Below are 22,820 nucleotides of genomic sequence, written 5' to 3'. Positions count from 1 at the left end.
TTAGTTCCCCAACCAGGGATCAAACCTGCATCCCCTGCATTGGAAGGCAGATTCTTTATCACTGGACCACCAGAAAGTACCCGTTCTGTGAATTCTGACAATTGCATGTATCAATGTAACACTTCTATCATCTCTGGAAAATTCCCTCCTGGGCCTACTTTTAGTTAACTTTTAGTTAACTATAACATACAAAAGAAACTACACAAATTACAGCTCAATGAAATTTCTACAAAGTGAACACATCTGTAACCAGCATCCAAAGAAAGAAAACGTTACTTGAACCTCAAAAGTCCCCTTGTGGCTCCTTTCTGTCATTGTCCTCCCCACTTAAGGAAAGACTAACCCGATTTTGAATGTCTCGCAGTTTTAGAGAAGAACTTCTCTGTCTGGCTTCTTTCCCCTTAACGTCACGTTTGAGATTCATGCACGTTGTACGTAGCTGTAATTTGTTTTTGTGCGGTACTTCAGATTCTTTACTACCATAATGGTCAGCCTGCCTTTTTCTAGTCCTTTTTTCCTCCTCTGACGTGCTGATTCTAATCGCTACCTCGGGCGATATATTAAGCTGAGTGTGGGCTATTTGACTTCTCCGGGGTTACTGTTTATGCTCTCAACGGGGCTGCAGACATTTTCAGTCTGCCAGAGGCTAAAACTGTCTGAAAACGGAGGGTCTCAAGGGCCTTACGTAGCGGGATTGCGGGAGCCAGAACAGGAGCAGAAGGCAGCCCCAGGAAAGCTCAGCCCACATTTTCTTTGGCGAATAGACTCTCTTAAACCGAATCCAAGCCTGGGTGACAACTAGAGACTCGCAGAATGGTCGGTGAAGGTGCTAGGGAAGGCCTTCAACAGTCTAGGAGGGGAAACCGGGACCCGAAATGCGGTGACATATGGAGGTACCCGCTATATTAGCACGCTTACTTCCCCGCGGGGCTACTGGGTCCCGTCACATAGCCAACGCAACCCCACCTCCTCCCGCAATCCATGATGACGTCACCACGTCGTACAGGCGAAATCATGACGTCTCCAGAGCGCCAGCAGTCACTGAAAATAAAACTGTTCCCTTCAGGACCCAGCACACTTAACGTTCTCATTCTGTCCCGTCTTAGCATAAACACGCTTCCTTTTCTCCCCCTTTTTGTCCTTTTCTCGCACTTCACAGGTTAACCTTACACAAGATGGCCGCCTCGATGGCACTGGGTCCTAGAGAGCACGGAAACAGCCGACTCTCTAGTCAACTTCCGGCTTGGAACCCCGAAGATCAGTGCGTGATTTCCGGGGTTGGATTATGGTACGGGAAAGCAGCGGTTCTGAGCTGCGACTGCGCAGCCGGGACCTACGGGGTCAAAGTATATTACGTACAGTTGCCCCGGCGTGGAGGTAGAGGCGTTTCTCTTCTCGAACTTCCGGTTTAATTGGCGGGGCCGAGCTCTGCAGGCGGTGCTTGGGCCCGGGGGGCGGCCTCGAAGGACTCGCGAAGGTTCTAGAGGCGCCGCGTGCGGGAGGCGGGCCGAGATCTCTCGCAGGGTCGGGTGTGCCCTCAGGCCGCGGCCACTGTGAAAGGTGCCGGTGCTGTCTGCGCTCGGGGGTCAGCGCGGTCAGTGCGGCGTTTCCTGTTCTCGCCCCTGCGCCGCTGCAGCTGGAGCCTTCCCTCACGCAGCCCGAGCATGGCTTCAACTGTGGAGGAGGTAAGGGGTCCGGCCTTCATCTTCCTCGCTCGCCCTTCCTGGAGCTTTCCGCTCCGTCTCCCGCCCCACCGCCGTTTCCCGTGCGGAGCTGCCTAGCGGCCGCACGCGACACCTGCCTGTCGGACCGCCTTCCTGCGTACTCGGGTTCCCGCGCTTCCCCTTGGCCTCCCACCCGCCCAGCTGCAGGCGCCCCGTTGCCGACCCGGCCACTGCGGGCCTCGGGGCCTTCGCTTTCCCCGAAAAGTTGACGATCGATGCCCCCAGCTCAGCCTTGGTCGGCGGTGTAGGTGAGCGGGGGTGTGTGTCGTGGTTCCCGGCGGCAGGTAGGTCCGATGGTGGGCCTGAGGGCTGGTCACCTTCACGTTATCCTCAGGCCCTTTCCGCCCGCGTTACACTGGCCTGAGGACGTGAAGCGTCGTTAAATTAAAGCTGATTACAAAAACTGAGTGTCGTTCCATGGTAGAGGGCAGTTGGAAGGTGAGAAGTCTTCGGTCCCGGCACTTAAATTCTCTTAGTCATCTTTTCTCTACACAGACTTTGCGCAAGTTATGGTGCTTCTCTGGGTCACAGTATCCTTTTCATAGGGTTGTAAAGACCAAGTAATAGTTATAAATGTTCAAAACAGTGCTTGACAAAACAGTCTGCTATAGGCGTTTTTAAAAATAAATTGTAAAGTTAGTTGTAACTGGTGGTGGGAAATAGCTTTTTCTCTTTTAAGCTCTGTAAACAGAGACAGCTTAACTTTTTTGGAGACTTAGTTTTCACAGTTACAGCATGGGAATAATAAACTTGGATTGCTCTATTTTTGACTTAAGATGACAGTACTGTTATTCACAGTAAAGTGTTGGGTATCCATTGACTAGATTTGTTCTCTGGAAATCTTTTTGCTTAATATGAACAAGAGTGGGAAATCTCACATTTGACTTTTTAAGTCTGAGAATTTGCTTTAAATGAAGAAAAACTATGTGTGTTATTCTGGATAACTTGCCACAGGTTTGTTAGGTGTTAAAGATTGGCCTTGTGGTACCATGTGCCCTGAGGAAAGAATCTCTGAAGTGACTTTACAGTCCTGCATTTGGCGTGTTCAGTATTAATCCTCTTTAAAGTCAGGGGCTTTCTAATTGCGGTGTATACATTTAGGGACACTTTTTTTTTGTTTGAGATGAAATTCAGTTTTTAACCATTTTAAAGTGTACGGTGCAATGCTTTTTAGTATATTCACATGTTTTTGCAATCATCACCACTATATAATTTGAGAGTATTTTCATCAACCCCAAAAGACACCCATTAAGTGGCCATTAAGCAGTCACTTCCCATTACTCCTTCCCACTCAGCAGCCACCAGTCTACTTTATGTCTCTATGGATTTGCCTATTCTGAGCATTTCATACAAATGGAGATTTACAATGTGTGGCCTTTTACTTTTTGGCTTCTTTTACTTAGCATAATGTTTTCAAGTTTATCCATGGTGAAACATGTATTTCTTTTTATGGCAGAATCTTTTTTATGGATATACCACATTTTGTTTATTCATAAATTGATAGACATTTGGATGATTTCCACTTTTTGGCTATTATGAACAGTGTTGCTATGAATACTTGTGTACAGCTTTTTATGTGGATATACGTTTTCAAATCTCTGCGTATATATCTAGGAGTGGAATTGCAGGGTCATATGGTAACTAACTTCGAGAAACTGCTAAACTTTCCAAAGTGCATCTTTACATTCCCACAAGCAGTGTATGAAGCTTCCGATTTCTGCACATCCTCGTCAACACTTGTTATTTGCTGGAGTTTGTTGTTGTTCGTCATCCTAGTGGATGTGAAGTGGTGTATCATTGTGGATTTAATGTGCATTTCCTTAATGCCTGATGACGTTGAGCATCTTTTCATGCGCTTGAGGGCCATTTGTCTGTCTTTGGAGAAATGTCTGTACAAGGTCTTTGCCTATTTTGAGGCACTTTGGTTTTATTGCTTCCTAGTGAAGAATTTGGAAATAGATTAGAAGAGAAAGCTTTAATGTGTTTATGGATAGGGATAAAAGGGAGGTGTGATTTTGCATAAGGAAAACAAGTGAATGCCTAGATAAATTAGGTAAGAAATGCTGTATCTAAGGCATCTTAAATATGTGTACAGGAAAAGCACCAAAGGGATCAATTTTACTGGTTTCAGATCTGCAAATAACAGAGAAGAACTGAGGAATTACCTTAAACAGGCCTGCTGTAAATTGCTTCAGACTTACAGTGGATATCTTATTTTTGTAGTACTGTAGAGCCAAACTGGCTGTAAAGAGGGCCTGGGGATCTCTTGCTTAATTCTCAGAGTTCTCTTCTGAGTCTCCTAGAAAAAGGATTCCTATTCCAGTCAAGAAGTAAAACCTTTTGTTTAGACTCTATACGTTTACTTTTTTTTTTTTTTAACTAAATCCTTACTCTGGAAACAATATACTCATTTAACATTTTAATTTTTTTTCATCTTGTTATTAGAATGAATGTGAATTTTGAAAGCTATTATAACAAAAAAGATTGCTTTGCACTAAAAGCATCTTGGTTCTATGCTTTAAAGATGAGTTTGCAATTTTTTTTCTTAGTAATATGAGTTTTGGGAGGTGGGGATAGAATTTGGGCAGGAGACTGGGCACAGTTGGACTTTTTATACCAAGTTAGCAGTTACAGATAGGTGAAACAAGGGCATCAGAGTTAAATGAGATAAAAGACTTGGGATAAAAGAAAAGCATTTGTTTTTCTGGTTTGCATTTTCTAAGACTCAAGAAATCTAAAGACTTTCGAGCTGTACTTTGGATATTATACTAAGTTACCAAGCATTTAAAGATTTTTATATTGAGCCTTACATGATCTCAGGCTATAATGTCAAAGCCTTCCTGTCAGATTGCTAGCTAGTATCAAGCCAGAATGTAAAGTCATTTTAAGAGAAATGAATCCCTTGTTTATAAAGATCTCATGCATTTGCAGTAAGTCAGAGGGTAACTGGGAAAAAGTTTTTAAGCCCATTAATTTTCTAACAGTGTCTTTAACTCTTAAATTAACACAATGTTGAGTCTGTCTCTAGAAAGTAATAGAAATAGACTTGGGTAGGCAGTGTATTGGCGTGAGAAGAAAAAAACAGGTGGCTTTTTCAGTGATCCAGGAGTGCATTGCATGTTGGATTGTTTGTCCAGGTTTTCATCCTCTACTGTGCAACCAAGTCCCAGACTTTTGACAGTAAAATTAATCAGGAGCTTTAGAATTAAGAAGTTGTCTGACTTCTTAGAAGAAGAAATATGTCTTTATTTTTTTATCTTTTGTCTTAAAAATTTTAACTTTCTTATGTGTATTACTAGGGGTAGGAAGATCAGTGAGGACGCATCACTGACGGAAAGTAGAGTATTACTTCAGTCAAGTTGCTGTAGCATTTCACCACACTTACCATGTAATCACTCATCTCTTTTACTTCAATATTTAAAAAATTCCTCATATCTCTTGACTAGGACTGGATGTTACAAGGAAATTCACGATTCCCTTTTGTTGGATTTCTTCATGTTATAATCAGAAAATGTTTATAAATCACACTCGTATTTTGTAAATAAAATGTTTTAAAACAAAGGTAGATAACAGTCTACCAAACTGGAAAAATTTGGCTTGATTACCTATTGTTACTTCAAGATTAAGTTTTCCTTTTTAAAAGAAAGGAATCTTGAGTTATTTACAATTCAGTAGGCTGGAGGAAAGAATCCTTGTTGCTACCCAACCCTAGGAAATTTAAATGAACCTCCTATTCTTAGCTCTTATTCAGTAAATTGAAATGATCGATATGCACAATATCAAACTATTGTCTTATTTATCATAGCTAACTTATCTTTTATTTTAACACAGCTACAGAAAGATCTAGAAGAGGTGAAGGTGCTGCTGGAAAAAGCCACTAGAAAAAGAGTACGTGATGCCCTGACAGCTGAAAAATCCAGGATTGAGACAGAAATCAAGAATAAGATGCAGCAGAAATCACAGAGGAAAGCAGAACTTCTGGAAAACGAAAAGCCAGCCGCTGTGGTTGCTCCTATTACAACAGGATATACAGTGAAAATCAGTAATTACGGTATGACTCACCCCTACATACAGCTCTATACAGTTATTTCTGCCTCTGAGCCATGTATTCCTTAGTAGTGACCCACTAACAAAATCAATTTTTTAATAGTCTTGAGTGTTTGTTTTTGGTGATTTTAAAGAGAAGACCCATTAGTTCTTATTTAATAAGATGCTTTTTAAGATATTAAAAAGAAAATGCTGCATTCTAAAAGCTAATTAATTAATAAGAGAGCAAGATGATTAGTACAATGGTGAGTAGCAGCAAGAAGGAACCTATTCTGAAATATATTCAGTATATATGGACACAGCTTTTTGTTTTGTTTTTCTTCCTGTTTTGCATTTCTGTTTGCCAAACAATCACCCATATTAACTGAGGAAGAGAATCCAGTTATATTCAAACAACATTTTTGAGCACCTAGTATGTGCCTTTATTGTACTTGGACTTGTGGATACAGAACAGTGAGCAAGACCCAATCCCTGCTCACGGTGTGGTTGGGACATAGACGTACAATTAATGCCATAACAATGTCATAATACCATTTTCCCTAAATTGATCATAGACTTTTTTAATTTTGGAAGCAATGCAACTTGAAGTCTGAGTAATGAGCTCTCACGAAGGCAGGGACAGTCTTATTTTCTTTTGTGCTCACAATATCTAGCACACAGTAAGTACTTAATATTTCATTAACTGAATAGAGATTTATAAAGTATTATGAGAATATAGCTGATAAAGTAATTCTGCTGGAGGGGAGGAACAGTCAGGGAGAATTAGAAGAGACATTTGAGTTTAAAAGGTGAGTTCAAGTATGAAGAAAAGAAGGGAATTGCATGAGCAAAGGACATGAGTAGAGACGTGAAACGCATCATGCGTTTTGGGTATCGTCATAGCAAAAAGCAGTGTGTGTGTTGTGTTTAAGTGATGTACTGCAGTACTATGGGAGATACGCTGTGTACTTCGTTGACGATAGGAAACTGGTCTGAAGGTGGTCGGATTCTGGCATAGTAACTAGGAACCTAGATTTGTGTTTAGGGAGAAATAGTTATCAATGTGGAGGATGGGTTGAACGGATGGGAAGTAACTAAATGAAGTACAGAACCCTCTAGAACATCTTTTTTTTTTATTAACACTAGATTTCTATAGGACTAAGAAAAAGTCATATAGTACAATAAATAGATAAATATATATTTTATTATATGATGTGCTTTTTATGTGACATTTGTGTATTTTCTGTTAGCAGAATTCATGTAGGTTAGAGACCAGCTTGATAATAAAAAAATGAAATAACTTCTAGATATTGCTAGGTTAATTAAATTGGCAGATTTGGATGAATTTGACTCTAAATTTATATTCTGCTTTATCAGGGAAAGGAATTGAGGAAGCTAGGTTTGCATTTGTTGAACTGCTTAGAGAAGTAGAAATGATTATGGAATTAGCTAATACTGATTAGACAAAGCTGATGTTTAGCCATCCAGCTTGGTGGAGATTATCAATATTTAGGAATAGGACAAAATTATATCCATGAAAAGGGGAAATGAGCTACAATTAAGGAAGTATTTAACGATCATATTGCTTACTCTAAGGAATAAAAAGAACATGGGCTTTGTGTTCAGTAAACCTGGATTTGAATCCAGGTTGTTTCACTAGCTAGATGCCTGACTTTGGGTAGATTACTTAACTGCTTTGAAGCTCAGTTTTTCCATCTAAAAAGTTTCTTATATCTTTATTTCTTTCATGTTTCTATTACTAGATTTTTATCTTAGTGAGTTTTATTATGAGCTTTGTGCATTTGCTATTCCAGATAGATCAGACTTTATTCATGGTCCATTTTTTGTTGTTGTTAACCAGGATGGGATCAGTCAGATAAGTTTGTGAAAATCTACATTACCTTAACTGGAGTTCATCAAGTCCCCGCTGAGAATGTGCAGGTGCATTTCACAGAGAGGTGAGTTCTCATAATGGGGAAGACAGTGCCTTATTATGGGTTCTTTTCAGTTTCTAAAATTCTGCTTAAATTTAAAATTATCCTTTACATCTGCTTTAAAGGTTGAGTCTTATCATCTGGGATGGCCAGGTGCACATCCTAAAGTAAAACTGGCTTTATTTCCACAACGACTGAAGAGCACCTTTCACAGAACCAGAAAGATAAAGTGTTCACTATTGTGTTGTAGGTCATTTGATCTTTTGGTAAAGAATCTAAATGGGAAGAGTTACTCCATGATTGTGAACAATCTCTTGAAACCCATCTCTGTGGAAGGCAGTTCAAAAAAGGTAGGTTTACTTTTTTGTTGTAATATTGTCATAATTGTCATAATATTTTTTTCATAATATTGTGAAACCTCATGAAATTACCTGGCCAGTTTAGAATTAAGATGAACTAGAATTAATTTATCCTGTTGCCTGTTTTGTAAATAAAGTTTTATTTGAACATATCAGTGCTCATTTGTGTATGTGTTGTCTGGCTACTTTTGTGTTTCAGTGGCAGAGTTAAGTAGCTACAACAGACCATGTGGCCCACAAAGCCTAAAATACTAATTATCTAGCTCTTTACAGAAAAAGTTTGCCAGCTCCTGCTCTAGAAAAATAGATTATAAGAATATTGCATTAGAATCAGGAGGGTGTTGAATAAACTGAAAGTGGTTAAGAATGAGACTTGAGGTTTTTTTTTTTTAATTTTTATTTATTTATTCATTCATGGCTGTGTTGGCTCTTCGTTTCTGTGCGAGGGCTTTCTCTAGTTGCGGCAAGCGGGGGCCACTCCTCATCGCGGTGCGCAGGCCTCTCACTATCGCGGCCTCTCGTTGCGGAGCACAGGCTCCAGATGCGCAGGCTCAGTAATTGTGGCTCACGGGGCTAGTTGCTCTGCAGGATGTGGGATCTTCCCAGACCAGGGCTCGAACCCGTGTCCCCTGCATCGGCAGGCAGATTCTCAACCACTGCGCCACCAGGGAAGCCCGAGACTTGAGTTTTAATGCCAGTTTTATCACATATTAATTGTGACCTTTGGCAGCTCACTTAATCACTTTATACCTCAGTTTTCTCATTTGTACAATGGGAATAATAATTTGTTTTACAAAATTGAAATAAACTGTCTTTGAAGCAACATTATTCATTTTTCACTAATTCAGATAATCCTTCTGTTACTACCTAATTTAAATAAATGAAGTTTAATGCCCCTGGTACACAGATGTGCCATTCTGCTGTCTGTGTTTACATAGAGTTATGTGGCAGCTTAACGGTAATATTAGAATATAATTTAATGATTAACTTGTGACTCCCTGCTCCCTTCTTTGTCCACTAATCACATGTTGAAGTATTACTCAAGAGTCCTAGAGTTATGTGGATCATTGTTGAAAGGGCTGTATATTCTTGCTGTTTCTGCTCACCTTGCAAACTCCCTAACCGATACTGCCTTACATGATTTTCTGCCTGTCTCTGACCCCTCTTACTGTTTTATTCTCTCCTTCAATCATCAAAATCCAGCCATTCCTCCTCCTTGTTTTCAAAGACACCAGAATCATCTCTTCCTGTGTCAACTGCCTGGAAGGCCCTCTTTCCTGGAGCTTGGGCCACAGCTCACATTTCACCCCAGAGAGGCTTTCCTAGTGAAGTTCCTTCCCCAATACTCATTAACATCCTCTTTGTCTTGATAGCATCTAGTATTTGAAGGAATTAGTTTGTGTATGATTTTCCAGCCTATTCATAAAAGTATTACTAGCACCTAAAACGGGTCCTGTACGTAACAGTAACTCGAGTAATTGAGTAAATAATTATTTTCTAAATATTCATGCCTATCTCCATGTGTTCTAAGTTGTACCTGTTTTCCACTTTTCTTCCAGATCAAGACAGATACAGTTCTTATCTTATGTAGGAAGAAAGCAGAAAACACACGGTGGGACTACCTGACTCAGGTTGAAAAAGAATGCAAAGAGAAAGAGTGAGTCTACATTCATTTATTTAAGAATTATAATGTATTCTCTGATAGGGTTGTAGATGTTCATCAATAATGGAGGTGTATAGTCTGCAATTTGACCATTTACCTTCTAATGTCCTCTGATTAACCCAGTTATATCTGCTTTCACTTGTCAGAGGGCACCCGAAGAGGGCATGTTTCTAGCAAGTTGCTTTTTAAGGAGGTCTTTGTACTTGTGGTTGGTTCTTTTGTGCTGGTTCTTAACCCTGGGCCAGTGGTGCTGCTATATAGGTGCTGTGCTCATTCCGAGAGATTCCATTTCAGTAGTTCCATAGTAGCCCAGATACCCATATATGGTTTTTTAATTCCACAGAAGTTTCTGATATATAGTTAGAATTTCACTATCACTGGTATAGAGTGAAAAAGAGAATATTTTTATCCTCCTTAATAATGGCTATTCTGAAAAATGTTTATTCAAAGATACTTCCATCCTAGGTAAAACATTCCTCTGCTTTCGGGCAGTAGTAATGTACTACGTTGAGTCAATTAGCCATCCACATTTCTCTCACTCCTTCCTCCCATAGCCAGTGTGCATTTGGGATGTGGTTGGCTAAGGTGTTAGGCATTACCTGTGGAATTGCTTTTAAATCTAGAATGGATTACCTGAGTATAGGAACCTGTTTTACTGTTACTGTATCCCCAGGGTCCAGTACAGAATCTGGCACTTAATAAGTGAGGTAAGTGAAAAATTAAGTATAAAGTTAATGAGCCCAGTTTGCACACTGATTGAACTAGAAGTGTTGACTACGTTGAGGGCTGTGCTTTTATACCACCAGGCCCAAAACTCAGGTATTTCAGGCTTAAGAGAAGGCTTTTCTAATTAAAAAATATGAGCTTTAGTATGTGTCCATATATAACATGTTTGTTTTTTATCAATGAAATTGTTTTTCATATTATATGAGGAAACATGCTTTTAAGAAAATTAAAAGTTTAGAAAAGTAAAAGCTTATTTCTTTACTTTTCCTGCTAAAAATTAACCTAAAATCCCATAGTCCCAAGATAACCCCTTACCATTGTTGTAAAAATTAATTTTTGGCTGTGTTGTTGGGTCTTTGTTGCTGCACCTGGGCTTTCTCTAGTGCGGCAAGTGGGGGCTGCTCTATGTTGCAGTGCGTGGGCTTCTCACTGCAGTGGCTTCTCTTGTTGTGGAGCATGGGCTCTAGGATGCATGGGCTTCAGTAGTTGTGGCATGTGGGCTCAGTAGTTGTGGCTCGTGGGCCACGTGGGCTCAGCAGTTGTGGCTCGTGGGCTCTAGAGCACAGGCTCAGTAGTTGTGGCGCCCAGGCTTAGCTGCATGTGGGATCTTCCTGGACCAGGGCTCAAACCCATGTCCCCTGCATTGGCAGGTGGATTCTTAACCACTGAGCCACCAGGGAAGTCCCCCTTAACCATTTTTGATGCCCATTCTTTGATGCACTAAGTGTGGTTATATATTGTTTAAGATGAATCTGTACATGTTTTGATTGTCAGAGTATGTTTGGATACTCTGTCTTCCTCTTACCTCCACTCTTGTACTTCCTACATACTAATTTGTCTCTTTTCATACTTAGTAATCATACCTATAAAATTTGTTAGTAAATGGGATTATTTATATATATTTCTATATTCTATATATTATTATTACTATCATATGTTTCATGTACATTATATATATTCCTCCATTATTGATTGCGTGTGTTTTCTTTTTAACAGAAAGCCCTCCTACGACACTGAAACAGATCCTAGTGAGGGATTAATGAATGTTCTAAAGAAAATTTATGAAGATGGAGATGATGATATGAAGCGAACCATTAATAAAGCCTGGGTGGAATCAAGAGAGAAGCAAGCCAAAGGAGATACAGAATTCTGAGACTTTAGTCTTTTTGGGAACTGTGATGTGGAAATATCGATGTTTCCAACAAGGACACGTTGGTGAGCTGCACAGATAAATTTGACATATAACTACTTACACAGTCTAAGTAAAGGCAATGAATTCTCCATTTCCTGCTGGAGGATTTATTTAAATAAAATATGCTTATTAAACAAACACTCCCTCCAAAGATGGTTTCCTTAGTAACCGGGTCATTTTATTCAAGAAAAGGGTGTTTTCTAGTGTGAAATGTAAAGAAACAAGTCTTCTTACCTAATGAAAATGCCACATTATGTGTATTATTGTTCAGCTAAGAGGTAGAAACAAGTTATTGCTTGCCTTTCAGTTCTGACATCAGCTCCCACCAATGTAAGAATAAAAATAAAACGTGAATTTTTGCATAAAATGCAAATTCATACCTGTGTTTTAAGGTTGTTCTAGAGATTGATCTATTCACAGCTTAAGTAATGTATATACCATGAATTAGCATGCCCTAATAATCTAATCACAAGTATTTTTCTCTAGATTTACATATATTTATGAATAAATTGGAACTAAATCGAAACTTGAGAATACACATATTTATATAGTACCAGTAAGTGGGTTTGCCATGGATCAGATGGCTTGTAAAAACAATAACTGTAAAGTAAAATACGAAATCCATCTATTGTGCTGAATAAAAACCTATCATGTAGCAGATGTCCAGATGTATGTCAGAAAAGTCAGGCTTTTAGGGGAATTGTTTATTTCAGAGGGTATTACTCCCCCTAAAATCAGAAGAGCAAGAAAGATGCCTGTGATTTCCGTAACTATGTTGTATTGGAGCTATTTGCCACTGCAATTAGAAAAGAGAAAGCAAATGCGTAGAGGAGAAATCCAAAACTACTACAGTTAATAAGAGAATTTGGTAAAAGTACTAGGGTAAAGTTTGGTGGGGGTTTAAAATTAACATAAAAAAACAGCCAATATGTAGGATAACTATTACTAAATATTGAACACATTATAAAACCTCTATAATTAAAGCTGTGATGTTGGCACATGAATAAAACAGACCAATGGAACAGAATAAAAAATACCCAAGGTGTATGGAAGGTTTAGAATACAGTAAATAGCATTTCATAACTATGGGGAAGAGATGGCTCTTATTGAGATAACTAAAAATAGCCATATGGGTACATTCCAAACAGATCAGAAGATCTAAATGTAAAAGTGAAGCCACATGAGTACTGAAAGACTCCATTGTAACCTCAGTGAGGGAAAACTATACTATGTGACTTACTTAAAATCTAGATGTAACAAAGCTAAATATTGATAATTTTAACTATGTAATGTTTACATGGCAAAACCCCCCCACAATTACCATGTTAATTACCAATTAACATGAGACATTGAGAGAATTCCAAAATTATTAACAAACACTTTGTTAGTAAAAGGAATGTAAGTGACTTTTGGTTTGTTCATAACCTTTTTGGCTGTGTTGGGTCTTCGTTGCTGTGCATGGGCTTTCTGTAGTCGCAGCAAGTGGGGGCTACTCTTCGTTGCGGTGTGCAGGCTTCTCATTGTTTGGCTTCTCTTGTTACAGAGCACAGGCTCTAGGCACACGGGCTTCAGTAGTTGTGATGTGTGGGCTCAGTAGTTGTGGCTCACAGGCTCTAGAGCATAGGCTCAGTAGTTGCGGTGCATGGGCTTAGTTGCTCTACAGTGTGTGGGATCTTCCTGGACCAGGGCTCAAACCTGTGTCCTCTGCATTGGCAGGTGGATTCTTAACCACTGTGCCACCAGGAAATCCCTAAGTGACCATTTAACATATAAAAAGAATTTAGCATATAAAAAAACATACTGTATTTTAACTTTTATTGGAAAAACTCTAAAACATATGGACTATTCAGGGTATGGGGAAATACATATATGGTAATGGAATGAAAAGGTTGAGAAGCTTAAAACTTGTATAGAAGAGTAGTTGTTGGTAGTATTTACCAGAATTATATGTGCATTTATCCTCTAATTCACAATTCTACTTCTAGGCTCTTTCCCAAAAGTAACACTGGCAAAAATTTGGAGTGATATATATACAAAAGATGGGAAACACCCAAATATCAACTCATATTTACTCATAGCTGAGTAAACTAGTACTTTGGGACATCCACACAGGAAGTACTCATAGTCACCAAAAAATGAAGATTATTTCCACATATTGATACACAGTGATCAGTCAGGATACAGTAAGTGGAAAAGCAACATGCAGAACATTGTTTATGCTACACTTAACTACCTTAGTGCCAAAAAGAGTGGGAAGGGCTTCCCTGGCGGCGCAGTGGTTGGGAGTCCACCTGCCGATGCAGGGGACGCGGGTTCGTGCCCCGGTCTGGGAAGATCCCACATGCCGCAGAGCGGCTGGGCCCATCCGCCATGGCCACTGAGCGTGCGCATCTGGAGCCTGTGCTCCGCAACGGGAAAGGCCACAGCAGTGACAGGCCCGCGTACCATAAAAAAAAAAAAAAAAAAGTGGGAAATATGAATGTACAATACATATATTTGCATAAAATTCAAAAAGGAAGAGTAAACCCAAATAAAAATGGTTACCAGTAGGGGGAGGAAAGAGATGGGATGGAAGCAATACTGTGACTATCTCTTTCTATAGTTTTGACCATCTAAAATTTAAGCATTTAAAAGCTAAATAGAAACTTGGGGGGATGAGATCAAGATGGCGGAATAAAAGGATATGGAGCTCACTTCTTCATACAAATACATCAAAAATACACCTACATGTGGAATAATTCTCAGAATGCCTACTGGATTCTGGCAGATATCATACAACCAAAGCAGCAAGAAATACACCACGTAACTGGGTAGCATGAGACCTGTGCCCTTGGGAGGGAGCTATGAAAGGTTTCCTCACGCTGGGATCCTCCTACACCAGCCGAGAGGTCAGCTAGGAAAGACAGCCTGAGACTTGGAGGATAGTGCAACATCTAACTTGTGGCAAGCAGGACAGAAACCAGCAGAGACCAGTGCCGAGGGTCCTTGCTATCTTGCTGCATTTCCCAGCAGGAGAGAAGCACCTGCTTGGTGTGCACAGCAAGTCGCTGCTGAAACTTGGATTTCAGCTGACAGACTGGGGAGAGGACTCTTTGGAGACAGCCTGAAGGGCCTGGAATGTGCTCAGGGCCACAGGTGGGAGTGTGCAGGATGGAGCCTGGGTCCGTCATGGGAGCCCAATTGTTAACACACACATGAGAGAGGGGCATGGCCCCGCCATAGCAGCCTCATTCTCGGCTTGCTCACAGTGGGCACAGGTCAGCCACTGAGTTCTAGGAGCACACAAAACACCAGTAGGTTGCCCACACGTGGAGGCAGAGCTGAGGGTAGTGCCAACAACAGTGTACTTTGTGAGCACACACAGTGAGTGACAAATGACATCAGAGAGTGCAGGTCCTGGTGGACAGCTCCTGGGGAGGAATACGCAGTGGCTCCTTTCCCAGATGGAGCACTCCAGCCCAACCTACCTCACACCACAGCTTATAATCAGATCTTGGGGCTTCTACTCTTAACACCTGGGGAGCAGACCCTGCCCCCAAAGGGCTATGACAGCCACATAGGAAAGAGGAAGCCCTACTCAACATCCAGTGCAGCCTCTGGTCACCACAACACCAGACACACCTTCTGTTGGGAAAATGGCCAGCACACACAGGAAAGATGTGGTAGGCACCCATAACAAAAAGAGCCCTACGACCAAAAATACTGGACTCACACAAGCTATACAGGGATGCTTGCACATAAAAACAGCCCTTCAAGACCACAGTAGATAACTGTTTTCCCTAAATTCATAATAGATTCAGAGAAATATAAGTAAGAAAAAGCAGGGGAGCTATTCCCAATTAAAAGAACAGTGAAACAGACCTCTCCGGTCTACCAGACCCTGAGTCCAAAAAGGAGGTAATAAAAATGCTGAAGGGATAATGAAATACTGATAGAAATGCAGATCACTGTAACACACTATAAAGAGGAGCCAATTAAAATTAGACAATTCAATTGCCAAGATGAAAACCTATCTAAAGGCAATAAATAGCAAAATAACTAATGTAGAAGAACGAATAAGTGATGTGGAAAACAGAATAATGCAAACCACCCAATCAGAACAGCAAATGAAAAAGAATGAAAGCAACATACGAGAGTTATGGGATAATATAAAGCATGCCAATCTATGCATAACAGAGATCTCAGAATGAGAAGAAAGAAAAGGGGATCGAAAATGTATCTGAAGAAATTATAGCTGAAAACTTCCCAAACCCAAAGAAAGAAACATACCCAGGTAAAGGAATCACAGAGGGTCCCAAACAAGATGAATCTAAACAGACCTACACAAAGACATATCAAAATTAAAATGGCAAAAGCTAAACACAGAGGATTCTAAAGGAAGCAAGAGAAAACAAGGAGTCAGTTACAAGGGAACCTCTATAATGCTATCAGGTGATTTCTCTACAGAAACTTTGCAGGCCAGAGGGGAGTGGCAAGATATATTCCAAGTCCTGAAAGGGAAAAACCTACTATCTAGCATACTCTACCCAGTAAGATTATCATTTAGAATAGAAGAGAATTTCTCGGACAAGCAAAAACTAAAAGAATACAGCAATCCTAACCTATCCTAAAAGAAATATTGAAAGGTCTGCTTTAAATAAAAAAGCAAGAATTTATAAGAAAGGGAAAATCACAGTAGGAAAGACATATATAAAAGGACTGTACATCACTTAAATGGCCAGTACATAGATTAAAAGAATATCAAAAAAAAACTTTGTGGGCTTCCCTGGTGTGGCGCAGTGGTTGGGAGTCCGCCTGCCGATGCAGGGGACACGGGTTTGTGCCCCAGTCCGGGAAGATCCCACATGCCGTGGAGCGGCTGGGCCTGTGAGCCATGGCCGCTGAGCCTGCGCATCCGGAGCCTGTGCTCCGCAACAGGAGAGGTCACAACAGTGAGAGGTTCGTGTACCGCAAAAACAAAAAACAAAAACAACTTTGTGAAAGTGATTGTAACTACAATGAACACCAAAAGGATAAATAGGAAGATATAAAATAGGACATCAAAATCAAAAAATGAGGGGAGGGGAGTAAGAAAATGTAGATTTTTAAAAGAACGTGTTTGAGATTATATGACTACCAGCCTAAAGCACGTAGATATAGTAATGGGTTAACATACTTGAAAACCAGGGTAACCACAAATCAAAAACATATAATAGAGTCACAAAAACCAAAAAGAAAACTCAAGAATAGAAAAGAAACCAACAAAACACAAAAGGGAAAACAAAAAGAACAAGAAAGGAACACAGAAGTACAAAATCAACTGGAAAACAAGGTTTACAATGGCAATAAATACATACCTATCAATAATTACCTTAAATGTCAGTAGGTTAAGTGGAAATGACAAGAAAGCAGGGGGTAGCAATACTCAGACGAAATAGATTTTAAAACAGGCCATAAAAAAAGCTAAAGGGAACTATATAATGATAAAAGGATCAACACAAGAAGATATTACACGCAACATATATGCAAGGAATACAGAAGCATCTAAATATATAAAATAAATACTAACAGACATAAAAGGAGAAATTGACAGGAATACAATAATAGTAGGAGATGTTAACACCCTAATGACATCAATGGACAGATCTTCCAGACAGAAAATAAAGCCACAGAGACCCTACATGACACAATACAACAGTTAGACTTAATTGATATTTTTAGGATATTACATCCAAAAACCCCCCAGAATAGACATTCTTTTCAAGTGCACATGGAACATGCTGTAGGATAGACCACATACTAGGACACAAAACAAGCCTCAACAAATTTAAGAGGAAAGAATTTCAAGCATCTTTTCTGACCACAGTGGTATAAAACTAGAAATCAACCACATAAAGAGAAACGGGGGGAAAAAAAAAAAAACCAATTACCAGGAGACTAAACAACATGCTACTGAATATCCAATGGGTCAATGATGAAATCAAAGAGGAAATTAAAAAATACCTTGAGACAAATGACAATGAAAACGCAACCATACAAAATCTATGGGGTGCAGCAGAAGCAGTCGTTAAGAGGAAAGTTCATAGCAATACAAGCCTTTCCCAAAAAAACAAGAAAAATCTCAAACAACTTAACTTACCACCTACAAGAATTAGAAAAAGAAGTACAAACAAAACCTAATGTCAGCAGAAGAAAGGAAATAATAAAGATCAGAGAAGAAATAAATAAAATAGAGGTTAAAAAAACAACAGAAAAATCAATCAAACCAAGAGCTGGTTTTCTGAAAGGATGAACAAAATTGCCAGGCCTCTGGCCAGGCTCACCAAGGAAAAGAGACAGGACCCAAATAAACTAAATAAGAAATGAAAGAGGAGAAATAACAACTGATAAAACAGAATTACCAACAAACCATAGGAGAATACTATGAACAATTATACGTCAACAAATTGGACAAACTAGAAAAAATGAGCAAGTTTCTAGAAACATACAGCCCACCAAAACTGAATCAAGAAAAAATAATTTGAACAAAATGATCACTAGAAGTGAAATAGAATCTATAATAATTAAAAACAAAAAAACCCCCCAAACTCTCTGTAAACCAAAGTCCAGGACCAGATGGCTTCACTGGGGAATTCTACCAAATATACAGAGAAGAACTTATACCTGTCCTTCTCAAACTCTTCCAAAAGACCAAACAGGAGGGAACACTCCCAAAGTCATTCTATGAAGCTGTGATCATGCTGGTACCAAAATCAGATAAAGATACCACAAAAAAAGAGAATCACAGGCGAATGTCACTGATGAATATAGATGCAAAAATCTTCAAGAAAATATTAGCAAACTGTATCCAACAACACATAAAAAAGATTATACACCATGACCAAGCTGAATTAATCCCAGTATAACAAGGACGGTTCAACATAGGCAAATCAATCAATCCCAGCGTGACAAGGATGGTTCAACATAGGCAAATCAATCAAAGTGATACACCACATTGACAAAAAAAACCCACATGACCATTGCAACAGGCGTGGGAAACGCATTTGATAAAATTCAAAATCCATTCATGATAAAAACTCTCACTCAAGTGGGAATATATTGCAACATGGTAAAAGCCATTTATGCCAAATCCACAGCCAACACAATACTCAACAGTAAATACTAAAAGTCTTCCTGCTAAATTTAAGAACAAGACAAGGCTAACCACTCCACCACTTCTATTCAACATAGTATTGGAAGTCCTAGTACTCAGAGAAGAAAAAGAAATAAAAGGTAACCAAACGGGAAGGCAAGAGGTAGAACTGTAATTATATGCAGATGACATGATACTCTATATAGAAAACCCTAAACACACAAACACACAAAAACTATTAGAACTAATAAATTCAACAAGGTAGCAGGATACAAGATTAACATACAGGAATCTGTTGCATTTCTTTACACTAACAATGAAATATCACAGAGTAAAAAACAATCCCCTTTAAAACTGTTACAAGGACAAGATGTCAGAGTAGAAGAACCTTGAGCTCACTTCCTCTCATGAGCACACCAAAATCAAACTACCTGCTGAACAACCATCGATAAAAATGACTGTGACCTAACAAAAAAGATATTCTATATCCAAAGACATAAAGAAGAAACCCAATGAGATGGTAAAAGGGGCACACCTGCAATATAATCAAATCCCATACCCCTGGGACAGGTGACCCACAAACTGGAGAACAATTACATCACAGAAGTTCTCTAATAGGAGAGTTCTAAGCCTCACGTCAGGCTCTCCTGTATGGGGGTCTGAAATAGGGAGGAGCTTCCAGAGCATTTGGCTTTCAAGGCCAGTGGGGTTCAAGTGCAGGATCCACAGGAATGGGGAAAAAAGAGACTCCACACTTGGAGGGCACACACAAGGTCTTGTGCTCACTGGGATCCAGGGCAAAAATAGTGACTTCATAGGAGCCTGGGCCAGACCTACCTGCCGGTCTTGCAAGGTCTCCAGAGGAGGCAGGGATAGCTGGGGCTCACTGTGGGGACAAGGACACTGGTGGTGGAAGTACTGGGGAATATTCATCAGCGTGAGCTCTTCTGGAGGCCACCATTTGGCACCAAGACCTGGCCCCACCCAACAGCCTGTAGCATCCTGGAAGGCCTCAGGCCAAACAACCAACAGGGCAGGAACACAGTCCCACCCATCAGCACAAACTGCCTAAAGACTTCCAGAGCCCACAGCCACCTCTAAACATGCCCCTTGACATGGCCATACCAACCAGAGGGCCAAGATCCAGCTCCACCCACCAGTGGGCAGATACCAGAAACAAGCAAACTACTATCCAGCAACCTGTGGAACCGAGTCTGCAAAAGCAGTTCAGAACCTACCCTGGGAACAGCTGGTCTCTGGCCCTTGGGTGGGAGGGCCAGTGAAGGGAGTGTACTACTGGGATGCACAGGATATCCTCTACAGAGGACCACCTCTCCAAAGTCAAGAAACATAAATAACCTTCCATATACATAAAAATACAAATAGAAATTTAAACAATGAGATGGCAGAGGAATATGTTCCAGAAGAAGGAACAAGATAAAACCCCAGAAGAACAACTAAGTGACGTGGAGATAGGCAACCTACCCAAGAAAGAGTTCAGAGTAATGATTGTAAAGATGATCCAGGAACTCAGGAAAAGAATGACTATCCAGAGCAAGAAGTTACAAGAAGTTTTCAACAAAGAGAAAATATAAAGGACAGTCAAACAGAGTTCAAGAACACAATAAGTTAAATGAAAAACACACCAGAAAGACTCAATAGCAGAATAAATAAGGCAGAATAATGGATAAGTGATCTGGAAGACAGAGTGGTGGAAATCATTGCCATGGAACAGAATAAAGTAAAAAAAGAATGAAAAGAAATCAGGCAAGTTTGAGACCTCTGAGACAAGGTCAAACACACCAACATTTGCATTATAGGGGTCCCAGAAGGAGAAGAGAGAGAGAAAGAGCCTGAGAAGATATTTGAAGAGATAATAGGTGAAAACGTCTCTAACACGGGAAATGAAACAGACACCCAAGTCCAGGAAGCAGAGAGAGTCCCACACAGGATTAACCCAAGGAGAAACAAGCTGAGACACATAATAATCATTGACAAAAATGAAGGATAAAGAAAAAATACTAAAAGCAACAAGGCAAAACCAACAAATAACATACATGGGAATTCCCATAAGATTATTAGCTGATATTTCATAAGAAACTCTGTAGGCCAGAAGGAAGTGACACAATATATTTAAAGTAATGAAAGGGAAAAACCTACAACCAAGAATACTCTACCCAGCAAGGCTTTCATTCAGATTTGATGGAGAAATTAAAAGCTTTACAGACAAGCAAAAGCTAAGAGAATTCAGCACCACAAAACCAGCTTCATAACAAATGCTCAAGGAGAGACTTCCATACAAGATGGCAGAGTAGAAGGATGTGTTATCACTCCCTCTTGCGAGAACACCAGAATCACAACTAGCTGCTGGACAATCATCGACAGGAGGACACTGGAACTCACCAAAAAAGATACCACACATCCAAAGACAAAGGAGAAGCCACAATTAGACAGTAGGAGGGGTGCAATCACAGTAAAATCAAATCCCATAACTGCTGCGTGGGTGACTCACAGACTGGAGAACACTTACTTATACCACAGAAGTCCACCCACTGGAGTGAAGGTTCTGAGCCTCACGTCAGGCTTCCCAACCACGTGGTCCAGCAACGGGAGGAGGAATTCCTATAGAGAATCAGACTTTGAAGGCTAGTGGGATTTGATTGCAGGACATTGACAGGACTGGGAGAAACAAAGACTCCACTCATGGAGGGCACACACAAAGTAGTGTGTGCATTGGTACCCAGGGGAAGGAGCAGTGACCCCATAGGAGACTGAACCAAACCTACCTGCTAGTGTTGGAGGGTCTCCTGCAGAGGCAGGGGGTGGCTGTGGCTCACTGTGGGGACAAGGACACTGGCAGCAGAAGTTCCAGGAAGTACTCCTTGGCATGAGCCCTCCCAGAGTCTACCATTAGTCCCACCAAAGAGCCCAGGTAGGCTCCAGTGTTGGGTTGCATCAGGCCAAACAACCAACAGGGAGGGAACCCAGCCCCACCCATCAGCAGTCAAGGAGATTAAAGTTTTACTGAGCTCTGCCCACCAGAGCAACAGTCAGCTCTACCCACCACTAGTCCCTCAGGAAACTTGCACAAGCCTCTTGGATAGCCACATCCATCAGAGGGCAGACAGCAGAAGCAAGAAGAACTACAATCCTGCAGCCTGTGGAAAAAAAACCACATTCACAGAAAGATAGACAAGATGAAAAGGCAGAGGGCTATGTACCAGATGAAGGAACAAGATAAAACCCCAGATAAACAACTAAATGAAGTGGAGATAGGCAACCTTCCAGAAAAAGAATTCAGAATAATGATAGTGAAGATCCAGGACCTGGGAAAAAAGAATGGAAGCAAAGATCGAGAAGATGCAAGAAATGTTTAACAAAGACCTAGAAGAATTAAAGAACAAACAAACAGAGATGAACAATACAATAACTGAAATAAAAACTACACTCCAAGGAATCAATAGCAGAATAACTGAGGCAGAAGAACGGATAAGTGACCTGGAAGACAGAATGGTGGAATTCACTGCTGCAGAACAGAATAAAGAAAAAAGAATGAAAAGAAATGAAGACAGCCTAAGAGACCTCTGGGACGACATTAAACGCAACATCATTCACTTTATAGGGGTCCCAGAATGACGAGAGAGAAAGGACGAGAGAAAATACTGGAAGAGATCAGAGTTGAAAACTTCCCTAACATGGGAAAGGATATAGCCACCCAAGTCCAGGAAGCACAGAGAGTCCCATACAGGATAAACCCAAGGAGAAACATGCCAAGACATATAGTAATCAACTTGGCAAAAATTAAAAACAAACAAAAATTACTGAAAGCAGCAAGGGAAAAACGACAAATAACATACAAGGGGACTCCCATAAGATTAACAGCTGATTTCTCAGCAGAAATTCTACAAGCCAGAAGGGAGTGGCATGATATACTTAAAGTGATGAAAGGGAAGAACCTACAACCAAGATTACTCTACCCAGCAAGGATCTCATTCAGATTCGATGGAGAAATCAAAAGCTTTACAGACAAGCAAAAGCTAAGAGAATTCAGCACCACCAAACCAGCTCTACAACAAATGCTAAAG

General features: G+C 40.3%; 1 protein-coding gene across 2 annotated transcripts; it reads left to right on the top strand.

Moving 5' to 3' along the window:
* Positions 1-1,425: 1,425 nt before the first annotated feature.
* CACYBP (calcyclin binding protein) lies at positions 1,426-12,279 on the top strand. Of its 2 annotated transcripts, none has more exons than XM_024758822.1 (6): positions 1,426-1,685; positions 5,556-5,775; positions 7,612-7,708; positions 7,935-8,034; positions 9,603-9,700; positions 11,429-12,279. In XM_024758822.1, the coding sequence occupies exons 1-6, from the start codon at positions 1,665-1,667 to the stop codon at positions 11,583-11,585; spliced, it is 693 nt and encodes a 230-aa protein (XP_024614590.1). In that variant the 5' UTR covers positions 1,426-1,664; the 3' UTR covers positions 11,586-12,279. The 2 variants fall into 2 exon arrangements, with proteins under 2 accessions (XP_024614590.1, XP_024614591.1); XM_024758823.1 differs by lacking the exon at positions 1,426-1,685 and adding an exon at positions 5,015-5,112.
* The last annotated feature ends 10,541 nt before the right edge of the window (positions 12,280-22,820 follow it).

The sequence above is a fragment of the Neophocaena asiaeorientalis genome, unplaced genomic scaffold (genome assembly GCF_003031525.2).
Source record: "Neophocaena asiaeorientalis asiaeorientalis breed wild unplaced genomic scaffold, Neophocaena_asiaeorientalis_V1.1 scaffold182, whole genome shotgun sequence".
NCBI classification, from domain to species: Eukaryota; Metazoa; Chordata; class Mammalia; order Artiodactyla; family Phocoenidae; genus Neophocaena; species Neophocaena asiaeorientalis.
Note: the sequence above shows the minus strand (reverse complement) of the source record. Positions and strands in the feature narration are given on the sequence as shown.

Excerpts from the sequence above, each read along its gene's own strand:
- CACYBP (XM_024758822.1), top strand. The coding sequence starts at position 1,665 with ATGGCTTCAACTGTGGAGGAG. Across the intron at positions 8,035-9,602 it reads TGGAAGGCAGTTCAAAAAAG|ATCAAGACAGATACAGTTCT; the intron begins GTAGGTTTACTT and ends CTTTTCTTCCAG. Across the intron at positions 9,701-11,428 it reads AAAGAATGCAAAGAGAAAGA|AAAGCCCTCCTACGACACTG; the intron begins GTGAGTCTACAT and ends TCTTTTTAACAG.